At 34.5% G+C, this 13,140-nt stretch overlaps 1 protein-coding gene across 1 annotated transcript; it reads right to left on the bottom strand.

The window, feature by feature from the left end:
- Window positions 1–2,475: 2,475 nt before the first annotated feature.
- Window positions 2,476–12,034, bottom strand: LOC149800874 (zwei Ig domain protein zig-8-like). The gene is made up of 5 exons (XM_089954895.1): window positions 11,803–12,034; window positions 9,162–9,182; window positions 5,719–6,009; window positions 4,209–4,232; window positions 2,476–3,149 (listed from the first exon to the last, which is right to left on the bottom strand). Exons 1-5 carry the CDS (start codon window positions 11,966–11,968, stop codon window positions 3,037–3,039), a joined length of 615 nt encoding a protein of 204 aa, XP_089811021.1. The 5' UTR covers window positions 11,969–12,034; the 3' UTR covers window positions 2,476–3,036.
- Between the last annotated feature and the right edge of the window lie 1,106 nt (window positions 12,035–13,140).

Genomic DNA, 13,140 nt, shown 5'->3' with positions numbered 1-13,140 from the left:
ACTCGCAACACATTATTTTGTGTGAAATTACCTTAATTATGGGAAAATGAATAGTCTCAGAACGCAAAAGTAAAGTCAACTTAAATTTAACACTGTTGGATTCATTGGAAGAATATGTAGCAAAAAAGGTTTATTTTCATCCAATTGTAATAAAATTAAGGTGATGACAAGATAGATTGCCCTTCTGCGACATACTTGTGTGAGAAGAATTAGCAACTTTATTACACTTTGATCGTTGACCTATGTGAATCTAATCTGTTACATTCTTGTGGGACTTTGCTACTATTGAATAATGTTCAATGGACGAAACGCACGATAATTATTTAAAAAGAAAAAAGGGATAACCAACACTTTAAAAAAAATTAAAATCTCAATTCATTTTCCTAAAATGCAAAGTGAATGAACCAAAACATAACCTGCAGTTGTTAATGCATACGTAAAAATCTTAAAAAGTCATATCAATTCCAATAGTTCCAAGTAATCCGAATACGTTGCAAAAGTATTCCGAATGATAACTGTAATTTCATGATGTACCAACTCTAGATAAGATCCCCACGTTTTAAATCCAAATTTCCTTGAATGTTTCACTGTGAATCCGTAGAGCTATTATCCAGATGTCTTTAATATAATATTACATCACTGCTATTCCAGCTACTGATTATATAACATAAATGAATATATCCCCTCACTATCTCTTCCAAGACCAATAGTAATATCACACATAATTGATTCTGCACAATATTTCACATATATAGTCAACTAACATGCAAAACAAAATGGTATGTGCAGCTTTTGAACTGATCATATCGTTCTTTGAAATATTGATTGCAGTAAGCAAAGTCAGCTATTCCAGTTCTAGTCAACCACGAACTAGGTCAGTCTGACCTTTTTACCATTTCAAATGTCGTTGCTGGATCACGCGATGGTTATTTGAACTGTTACAGTAAACTGGCCATGGCATTTTATGAATGAAATAGTACTACGCACTATACATGATTACTCTCAAAAAGTGCAAACTACGATATTATAATAATAACATTAAACATGACATTAACTAAATGACCCTTACGAAAATCATTATTACATAACTGTACTGTGACGGAAGTTCTGAACATATGATAATTGTGGAAAGTATGTACTATCAGGAGCAGACAGCTGATCAAAATAGATGTCACCGTGTGCTTGAACAATGAGCCTGAACCAGTCGAAAAGCTCACCAACTTTGTCAGTTATTAAAATATTCTAGAGCAGGAAGGAGCAGCTTCTAAAAGTGCAATAAATGAATTACAAAATACATAAAATGTAAACAGAAGTTAAGAGCTCTTTTTTTGTTGCATATTTACCATCGAATTCCAGGAACTGAAAATGAACCAGTGGAACTGTCCTTTGAGAGAAGCATTTCTTAAGTATGATCACGTTTTCTACTCTATAATCGAAATTAACCAACCAATCATACACCTCGATACCCTAAGATACGACATGCAAACTCACTGTAAATAACTACGATAACCACCGTGGAAAACCTGGGTTGTTCTATTTTCTTCAAAACCAAGCCTTAGAGCGAAAACCAAGTGTTAGATTGCTTGCGGTATTGAGATTTTATTAAATTGTTTGGAGAAATATAAAACTTGACATTGGAAATATTGCATGTAAACGATACAGATTTTATCAACGGAAAATAAACTTTTCCAGGAACAGGAAAAGAAGAGAGAGCAGGCTCATTGTTAATATTGAAACTCCTGCTTTGTTTGAAATGCGAACAACATGACAATGTTAGGGACTATTTGATGACACTCAGGTAAGAAACTATAAATGAATGAGTGAAATGGCCAATATATGTGTAATTTTATATCTTTGATGCTTTTTTTTTGGTTTTTAAAATCGCAAGGCGGGTGCAGGGGAGAGGCTTTGGTACACATACAGGAGAAACTTTTAAATTATGTTCATACTGGAGTGCTCACCACAAGAACTGGTGAATAAAGGCCCAAATATTTTATGAGTCGAATTCGTCTTTTTCTTCTTCTCCTTCTTTATCGTATTACTATTATTATTATTATTATTATTATTATTATTATTATTATTATTATTATTTCCAACAGCACCCACCAGAAGGGATCACCAGAGATTGTCTTAGTTTCCGAAAGAAAATGAGGCTTTGTGAGTAAGCGACACTATTTGGGAAACTAAGTGAAAACTAACTGCAAGTAGCTTTGTTACTGCCACAATTATTACAAAATCAGATAAGGACACTTTGTTTACATTTTGGCAGTCTAGTTACAGAGACTATACTGGACATTGAATGGGTGTAATATGTTCTAAATCGAACTGTTCTATTCCACGGTTTTTGAAGTCGAAAAAAGCAACTGTTGACAGCCGTGCATTAGACAAAGCCTAACGCCGATGGATGTACTCCTATCACACGGCCTTAAATACAGGTGGCCTTGGACCATGATAGCTTAAGAAAATAAAAAAGCACATTTTGCAAGAAGTGTATGCCAGTTGTTTCTGAATTATATTCACAGCATGCAATCAGTCATTAAAATGTACACTTTCGGTTTAAGCGCCTAATGCATGACATGGTATGCATGTATTGACCTATGCACGGTGAGTAAGCACGCCTGCTCCACAAGCAAGCGTTTTGTCATCTGCCATGTTAAAATACCTTCTTACATTGTTGATTTTAGAAAACAATTATATCCGTATTGATAAAAATCAAATTCTTATCAAAATCAGCATCGAGCATCAGCTATCCTCTTTATAAAATTTGCATGCTACATCCACAATTATTCCTTCTGCTGTTTCATGAATTCGCACGTTTCATGCAAATACTACAAATTGTCGATGTATGGAACGGGACTCAAAATGTCATTAACTGTCACTAACATATACATTACAATAATTGACTTTATTCATTCATCAACAAACTACGTGATCAACGTGCGCTATATATGACAAAATATATGTTAACAAAGGCACATGTTCAGTCAGAGGTATGAATTGGCACTTGTCTATGGAAGAATCAGAGAGTTCTCAAAACTATACAAACTTTGCTGCAGTTAAAGTAAACAGGACAAATATCTTTGAATATACGCTTTGATTCGCTTGTGAAGAACTGGACAGAGACTGCGATGCTTTACCGTCGATCGTGTCTGAAAATAGAAAGGCCATGTGTATTGTGCATGTATATCATTTGGTTGGTTGAAAGAGAGAGCTAATAGCGCCATCTATTAACGTTAATTGTTGGATTTGGAAAGCAATGGTGGCAAGCAGCCATTTGCATTTTTACAAATTATTTGTTGACGACACTGTGATGTGCGTTAACGGGAACGCAGCGATATCGGTGAATAAACTATAATAATGGTTGATACAGTCCTTATAATACAATCCATATCATTTTAACCAAATGAATTTAGTTTTGAACTATTGGAAACATATAATACAACATGTTCGTTTGACGTTTTGAACTATCGAAAACGTGTATGATTGTACGTCGTTTAGAGGCTGGGGGGAGGAGGTGTTGAAAACGTTTACTAAAACATATCCTTGTGGTTTTTGAATTAATGAAAACATTTAACACAACTTGGCCTTTTGTCATTTTGAACCAATGAAAACACTGAATAAAGCATGCCTTTTGTCATTCTGTACTATTAAAAACATATAATACAACGTGTCTTTTTATCATTTTGAACCATTGAAGCATTTATTAACGCATGTCGTATTGTTATTGTCTTGGTTCTTGGTGTCGATGAATTGTCATCAGATGAATACAATTAGAATTGCATAACATACAAGGCGAACCGACATTTCAAGAACAAATAATCTTCTGATGACAAGGAATATTTTTCAAATATTTTTTTGCCTCACACTCATGAAAATAAGATACTTAGATAGGTCAGTAGTGACTAAACGTTACTGAAACACACAAGTTATTTGCTTAGATTGAGCACGAAACCACACAGAAACATGTTGTGTTTGGCATTAGAATTTGGTGTCGTATCCATAGCGATGGTGATAAATTCAATGTGGTAATTGAAATGAAATGATCTTGGATTGCTCCGTAAGCACGGACAGAACTAAAAAGGTTATAATCCGACGGTTCTTATCATCAATATAACCTGTCAGTGAAACGTAGTGTGTCTGATATCAAGATTATGAAATAACATATAGAAGGTTGATAATACAGAATTGTTATTATTATAATGACTCACCTCTTTTAACGTTGTAGGTCCCCGCTGAAAAAAAAGGAAAGTAAAGATAAATTCGAACAATCAATTACGAAAATGACTGGACGTATGAAGAGTATAAATGTGCGAAATTAACAACAGAATAACAGTAAATTTGTACATCTTTGCGTGCTTTTTATCATCACAGAATTTGTGATAAATTGCCACATGGTAAAAGCAGATTAAACCCTTTTCATGTTGATAATGAAGAGATTAGATTTAATATCAAAGGGACAACTTTTGACATTGATGATAAAGAAAATTCTGATATAAAAATTTCAAATTGCGAAAAAATGAATCTCTACTATGCATTGTGATGATGAATCTCAAAAATATTATTTTCGTCAAGGCGTTGTTTCAGTAAAAGATTTAAAACAATTCATGCATGTGTATATTATATGGTAGTGTTTTACAGCACCTCGATACACATATGGTCGAAAACTAATATGCACAAATTCTTAGGAATTTAAACTTTCCAAGAAAATGCTGATGCATTAGGTAAATAACTGTGACCGTCGAATACATGCCTAACATTTCCCTCCAAGGTATTGCGTACATAATGACTATCAATAAGACAAGATACATGGATATATAGGTAGTTTTGTTATCAAGTACTTTAAGCAGTCACACATGGCAATGTTAAAAACAAATTCTATATAGTACACACATTTAATCCTGATTATTATGCCGGTCGATGGGATTTGAGTCTTTGACCTGTTATCACTGTAAATTCAAGAATTCGTATTGTTAATAAACCGTGACTTTGTTTCTGAACTGTGGTTTTTCCCATGTAATAAGACTTTGGATAAACTATCGCCCTGGTTTAAAAACACCAGTCTGTTCTGTATAAAGTCCAGTCGTCTTGAGCCATAGCTTGGGTGAATGTTGTCATCACATTAATGCCTAATCCCTCCAAGTTATGGTATAACTACTGATTGTCATTGAGATGAGTCACTATAAAGGCAAGCGTTTATAATGAACCTTGATTTTGTCTCTACTCTAGTTTTGATAAACTATCTCCTGTGTAAAACTACCAGCCTGTTCTGTGTTACGTGCAGTTGTCTTCAGCGCTACCTTGGATGAATATTAAAATACTTGGCAATCTACTTTTGTGTTGGAAGTTATTGTTTGCAACTTTTGTACCCCGCAACAAACACGTAAAGTGTAATATGTATGTAAAAAATGAAAAGGCTATAAACCGCATTGCTTTAACAAGTCCAATGTTTTCTCGAGTGGTACATCCTTATACACTGACAAGAATGTGTTCCACTTTCAGTGGACACTGACGTGGTACCTATTTCAGTCAAGGTTCATCCTTCAGGAGCTATGCATGAGTCAGTTATGTATTTCTGATGCGCGATCGCACAATATTCTTGCATGTCCCCGATTTGTTCTATACCTTCCAAACAACCGTGTGTCATGAAAACGAATTTAATAAAAGGATCGAATCCTCAAAACAAGGAGTCATTTTTTTATGTCTGGGAAAATAACCTACCATTCAGAACATTGAGCTTTTTGCTTGTAATCTGCAGGTCTGAAGAGCGGCAAACATATACACCGTCGTCCTCCATTGTGGCTCTTTCTATCTCCATGACACTGGTGATGGTTTTTGAAGAAATAGATACTCTTTTGTAAATATCTACTCCTCTCTCGGAATCTGACAGCACTCTCTGACCATCGAGAAACCAGTCCATCTCATCCGGAGGGTAGAATATCCCTGTGGCATTGCATGTCAAAGTAACCTTTTCTCCTTTCTCTACAAACTCTGGTCCATTTATTTGAATCTCTGAAAATAATATCGTAAAAGTAACTGAAAGTACTTTAATAAGATCATATTGTCACGACAACGTCTGAATTTGTGTTCCATAGAAAAGAGGCTTAGGTTGGTCTGCCATTGGCGAACGATCGTATTCAGGAAAAACTAATTTCCCATATTAAGGGTAATGTTATGTCCTTTACGCCACGAGGACTGATGTAAATTACCCTGGTACCATTATAATTTTATTTTAAAGCTACCTTAAATAACAGTTATTAAAACAACTTAATTTTAATAGAAGAATACGTATTTGGGTTACCCTCTGACTTGTTATCAAGGATATGGCAAAGAGTAACATTTTTGAAGCAAAGAAGTTAAATGTATTAAATCAAATTTAACCCAGGAAATATGTGATAAGGTTGTGTGAGAAGAACAAATACGTGTTTTGTGTATTGTGTGAAGGGACACAAGCTTGCCATTCCTGGCAACAAGCAGTGATTCACTTTAAGAAAGTGTCTATGTCCATTCCAAAAAATGTATACCTACATCTGTTCTGACATCTTTATTTAGGTCTTTCTTGTTTCTTTGACAAGAAAATACGATAGTCATTTCACAGCAAACCTATTCAATAGGACAAAAGAGTGCTCCCGACATTTTAATTTCCTTTTAACCATATTTGGATTTATGCACTCTTTAAAACTTATTTTTCGTGTATGTTAATGACACGTATTTTTCCTGCATGTTAATGACACGTATTTTTCCTGTATGTTAATGACACGTATTTTTCCTGTATGTTGATCACACGTATTTTTCCTGTATGTTAATGACACGTATTTTTCCTGTATGTTGATGACACGTATTTCTCCTGTATGTTAATGACACATATTTTTCCTGTATGTTAATGACACGTATTTTTCCTGTATGTTAATGACACGTATTTTTCCTGTATGTTGATGAAACTTATCTTTTCTGAATGCTGAAACGAATGATATACAAAAATAGCAGTAAATAAACAAACGGAAATTATATACAAAATTTATATATATATCGGACATTATAAAACCTAAAATTGTGTAATCATGAAATCATGACATGCACGCTAAGATATGTTAATAATGTCTCGGTAATGATCTATTTGATTTAACACTAAATATATTCAACATATCTTGTCCACAAACGACCGTATTTACTGCATTTATCGCAGTTCGTTAAACATAGTGAGGTTGGTCAAAAGTAAAGTCAATGCACAATAAATCACTTAAAGCAAAACCTGCGAAAATGCTATTTCATACACATAACTACTCACAAGAGGTAGCAAAGGAATAGATTGTGTACAAATTCAGCGTTATGTCGAATTCTTGTTTCCAGAAACACAACGAGCACAACAGATTAATCTCACTATCAAGACAAAAAGAGGCTACTCGTTAGAAAGGTTTTGAAAGTTGTATTCTCCACAGAAATATTAATATTGTGCCTACACAAAACATACTGAACCAATCATTAAATGTGACGTCTCAGTATGAGCCAAATACGTCACATTTTCACGGGTACTTGTGTAAGAAAAGTTCCATGCAACAACATTTTAGACAGGAACACTTCAACTATTACATTGAATTATTCTACCGTACTCTGCTAAATGGATTATTGTGCAGACGATATAACATGCAGTGGAATTACAAGTGCTTAAACTTAAGGACAACATATTGTATCGCGCCAACAAGGTACACGTGTGCTGCAGTAATTCGATGTGAGCATGCTTACAGCAGCCACTAAAAGAGCAAACAACTAGCATAAGATAAAGGCAAGCCTGAAAACTAATGGATACAATACTGAGGTAAAATGTATCATTTTAGTGGCGATTAATTAATTATAATTTCGGCCGGGAAAATATGTTTTATGTCAATAAAATTACCTGGATATCTAATTCAAACTGTTCAGGGCATATGTTCAGCTACAAGTTAAGTAAAGTGCCGTTTGCTTGAGGTCTCCCAATATTCGAGAAATATATATATATATATATATATATATATATATATATATATATATATATATATATATATATATATATATATATATATATATATATATATATATATATATATATATATATATATATATATATATATATATATAGTATAGTATAACATAGCGTAGCGTAGTGTAGTGTAGTGTAGTGTAGCGTAGCGTAGCGTGGTGTGGTGTAGCATAGCATAGCATAGCATAGCATAGTATAGTATAGTATAGTATAGTATAGTATAGTATAGTATAGTATAGTATAGTATAGTATAGTATAGTATAGTATAGTATAGGATAGTATAGTAAACAACATTGAAAAAGCAAACCATTGTGTCCACCGAAAAGCTACTGGAACACGCCAAATAACGGTTTTGTGAGTTTAACACCATTTTTCAGCCCATGACAGGCTGTACGTGGCGGACAGTATATGTGTTCGAATAAGAACCCTGGAAAACCATGGGAAGAACCACAGACTCATCAGGAAGCTACTTGCAAGCATTTTTACATACCCACGTTGGCCGAGACTCGAACCCATGCGAACTGATGGAGTGTGTAAGTGATCTTTAAGTGCGAGTGCCTTGGACCAATTGGCCACCAGGTGCCACCCCCCCCCCACCCCCGCCCTCCCCCGAGAGACTACCTAAATAGTTGCTATGGCCCACTCAAGTTGAACGCAATATGTGGAAACAAACAAAATACTTTACGGTACAGTTTCCTTAAAGACTTACCCCGTATCTATGCCTCACTGCATAATTTTGATATATTTTGTTCGCAAAAAAACTGTTCTAATGCTAATAGAACCTACCAAAAGCACTCGTTTTTGTCGAGTCTAACTGCAAAACGACATAGATCCTGACCTGCCTTTGCATAATCAGGTCTATAGTGTTTGTTCTACTGATTACTCCAAACAAACTACACTGACAAAGCATAATGAGACGACACATCTGGATATCTGCCGTATGTAGCTGAACTCGACTTATAAACGTGTATATGCGGTATGTATACTGACCAGAATAAATTCTAGTCCCTACAATGTTCTAATTAGGTAGGTTTGTCTCTGCTAAGTGATGCCGTCAGCACTGAGTGCGAAATCTTGATATTTAGTGACACAAATCGTCACAAAATTACTCACATTCCCAAATAAAAATATCTTTTTTAATACTCACTTGGTGTTTCGTTTCTCCAGTCTGAAAGGAACAAAGTGAAAACGAATTTAACGATAATAAAGAAAAAATAAAAATTGTCTATCTGATCTCACAATCGCTTGCACATCCCAGTATAATTCTCATGTTGTGTTGTTGCTTGACACATTAATATCTTTTCGTTGAAGCCATGGTATGACTGGCAATTAGCTCAAGCGTGACAGTATAAAATTTGTAGAAATAATTATGTATAATTGTTAATCAATCAAGCTTCTTTGATGGGGATTCTTTTAGTTGAAGCCATGGTATGACTGGCAATTAGCTCAAGCGTGACAAGTATAAAATTTGTGGAAATAATTATGTATTATTGTTAATCAATCAAGCTTCTTTTATGGGGTTTCTTTATTCTATCATCCATGAAGAAATCACACGAATATGTGTGGTAAATTCTCTTCGCTCGCGCGCGCACACACACACACACACACACACACACATATATATATATATATATATATATATATATATATATATATATATATATATATATATATATATATATAGTTGTTGTTGTAGGGTTTAACGCCATTTTTCAGCACACGATAGGCTATACATGGCGGCCAGTATTAATGGTGGAGGAAGAACCCGGGAAAACCTTAGAAAGAACCACTGACCCACGAGAGCTACTGGCGGGCTTTCTCACATACCCACATTAGCCGAATCCGAGACTCGAACCCACGCAGACAGAGGTGAGATGGTAGTGATAAGTAACGGAGAGCACTTTAGACCACTCGGCCACTATATATATATATATATATATATATATATATATATATATATATATATATATATATATATATATATATATATATATATATATATATATAGTTAGCCAATCCTTCTACAAATAAATTATGGACTATGCCCACTTTCCAAAACAGGTAGAGGTTGATAGTTAGTATACGCATTCGTCCGTAGCAAACGTACTCCTTTTGCGATCTAATAAAAATGTTTAAACCTCCTCCACATGCACAATCATCGCAGATTCCTCGTTCATAAATAGAAGCATATAAGTGATTATTTTAAGTTATGAATATACATCAAATAGAACGAAAAGTCCTATTCCTGGAGGATGCATCATAAAACGATGTGTGATATGTGAAATAACTGGTCCACCTATTCCACATAAAAAGCACACATCAAATGTATGATTCAATTTTGTAGAGACCTTCAAGTATATCAGAGCTTGACAAGATCATCCTAATTGGCAAGATCATTTTAACTGGAATATATATAGACTTTAATTGTGCCATCACGTGTATCATACTTAGTACATTTAGTCAGAGAGCGGGTTATAAAACGGTTCCCATGTTGTTGTTTTGTGGGGTGGTTTTTTGTTGGTTTTTTGAGGGGGTTGGGGGTGGGGTGTTTTTGTTTACTTCAGAACATTTAATGATACTGCTGAACAGTCAAGGAAATCATTGCCTAATATACAATTACACTATTCAAAACTTTGAGACGAGACAATAGAAGACAAAAAGCAAGCAAACTGACGACATTGTTTGAGAAATTGGAATGACAGAAATCAGGAATCATTATCACATAAATACAGTCAACTCTCGATCATTGCACATTTATAACAAAACCTTTTGTAGCAAGCATTTGGATTGGTTCAGATTACATCATTTGACTTAGAAATAAGGTCAAACACCATAACGAACTAATTAAACATATGTGTCCCCTTCCTGTGTTCCTGGACAATATTTGTAAATAATTGTTGAAATATAGTCCTTTTATTTGTTTCTTGAGATCTGATATTATTTGTTTATAACATTTATAAGTATAAATCGCGTGCCTTCAAGATCGATTAGATGGTCGTCCTTCGTTTGGCTATGTCTTATAGGAAGTGAATCCTGCTAAATGTAGAAGTTCAGTTCTAATGTAAGTCGGCACATCATTACAACGCAATATGCGGATTCCGACTGAAAACTGTTGAACTGAAATTTTTTACTTTTTCACGGAATACTGGGCTACGGACACTGACAGTAATTTCCCATAAAAACAAATTTAAAATACCCATTCATATTACCTGTTACCTGTTTTCAAATTTCCATTTTTGTATTACGGCATTGCCATTGCTTGCAATTCATCTTGCCGCAATAGGTCAGGGGAGAGAATGCGAACACTTTTGTTTTCGGAAAGCATAATTTTATCAAATAATTGCGATAATAAATTATATGCAGCATATTTTTATATATCTGATACCTTCTTTTAAACTATACTTGATGGTTTGAAAATAAGAATACGAAGAAGACAACTCTTCTAACTTAACGAAAACATATTAGTTATTGTGACAAAATGGCTAGAAACGAACTTGGTGAGAAAACCTTGTAATTTTGACTACTGAACATTGTGGCCCTCTCGATGCCAACTATTGTAACTGCTGTAAACGTTTGAGGCTATCATACCCACCGTATTTTTTATTTTTAACAAGAACAAGATGCGGTCACTTCATTTCTCCCGCACAAGTACATAGATCAGGGATGAGCGCACCTGTACGATTTTATTTACGACAATAGTGATATGGAATAATTTTTTTTGCTTGAGGAGAAAGGTCGTCGTGTCTATATTACCTATCGTTATATATAAAGGTGTTTCATCAATTTACCTTCAACTTCCAGACTGATTAATCTCCGAAGAGTTCTATTTTTGGAACTGACTTGACATTCATATATTCCCTTGTCCTCTGGTTGGACATTTTTTATGAACAAATTCCACTGATGCTTGTACGGCACATGGTTTACCAGGAACCGGTCGTCAAGTATGTACGTCATCTCCCCGACTGTGATTATTCCTTGGTCGTCTGCTCGTCGCCATACCACCTGAATGTCGAAATTAATATGGGAGCAATTTGATAACAAATTTGCAAATCGAAGTAATGATGCAAGACAAGAACAGTGCCGGAAACTAGTACTGTCATATATCCATTGGCGTTTTCATTGACAACTCCAAATCACAACATTATGATATTACTTGAATCTCCCGAGAGACTTTGCGTGACTTTGGTCATAGCTTTTCCAGTGGACTAGATTCAGGGTGAATAAAGAAAATTAAAATTATTATATTGTTAATCAGCCCATTCAAGGATATGCAATTTCAAATCGCCTATTCCCACGTAGATACTTCAAATATACTTCTGAACTACGAGAAAATGTTTTTCTTTCCAATCTGCTTGTCAGAGTTTCTTTTTAGCATTTGGCAATCTAGCTAAAGTTGATTCAACAAAAAAAAAAGAAAAAAGGAATCAAATGTCACGTAAGTTTCAAATTTGCCAAAAACTACTCCACACTAGAGGGAAGGAAAGTTCCGAATATAGAACAGCATGATCTGTCCGAAATTATTAACTTTTTAGCCCCTTATATTGTCCAAAATGTAAACTATGTCCCAAATATGACATTTTATAAACCTTCGCTTTCTATAAACCTGACCAATCGCATTCTGTTGTTCAAAAGTAAACCTGCATACATTGATCCACCGGTATACTGATACACCGGTACACTGACACAAACAGAAGTTCTAAACTATATAAAACAATGGCGTTCATAACAACTCGGCAGAAAGAACAATTTTGTTTCAAAGGATGACGAAAAGATTTGTTAAGCACTAATATCGATTAATAAAATGGTGTTATAAATCATCTCATTACCTTTAGTTTCCTTCTTTAGAGTTGATTTTAGTAGCGAAAGTATTAAATACGACATGTAATACAACTCTTTTTCGTTCATTTTTATGTGTTCTACCATAGTCCGTGATTGAGGGTAGAGTAGTTATCGCGTATCTGACTTTTATCATTTTTTAAAAGTTCGCTACTTATGTCTGAGTTCAAGGTCTAATATTACTTACAACAGTTTATTCTGGAAGCGAAAAACGTAATGACCCACATCCTGGTCATTTTATTGCGTTTTAGGCTTGTATGTACGGTTATGGTCAACACAATTATTCATTC

Source organism: Sinohyriopsis cumingii, chromosome 4 (assembly GCF_028554795.1).
Source record: "Sinohyriopsis cumingii isolate HCF-2022 chromosome 4, ASM2855479v2, whole genome shotgun sequence".
Lineage (NCBI taxonomy): Eukaryota > Metazoa > Mollusca > Bivalvia > Unionida > Unionidae > Sinohyriopsis > Sinohyriopsis cumingii.
The sequence above is the reverse complement of the archived record's forward strand: the minus strand, read 5'-3'. Positions and strand labels throughout refer to the sequence as shown.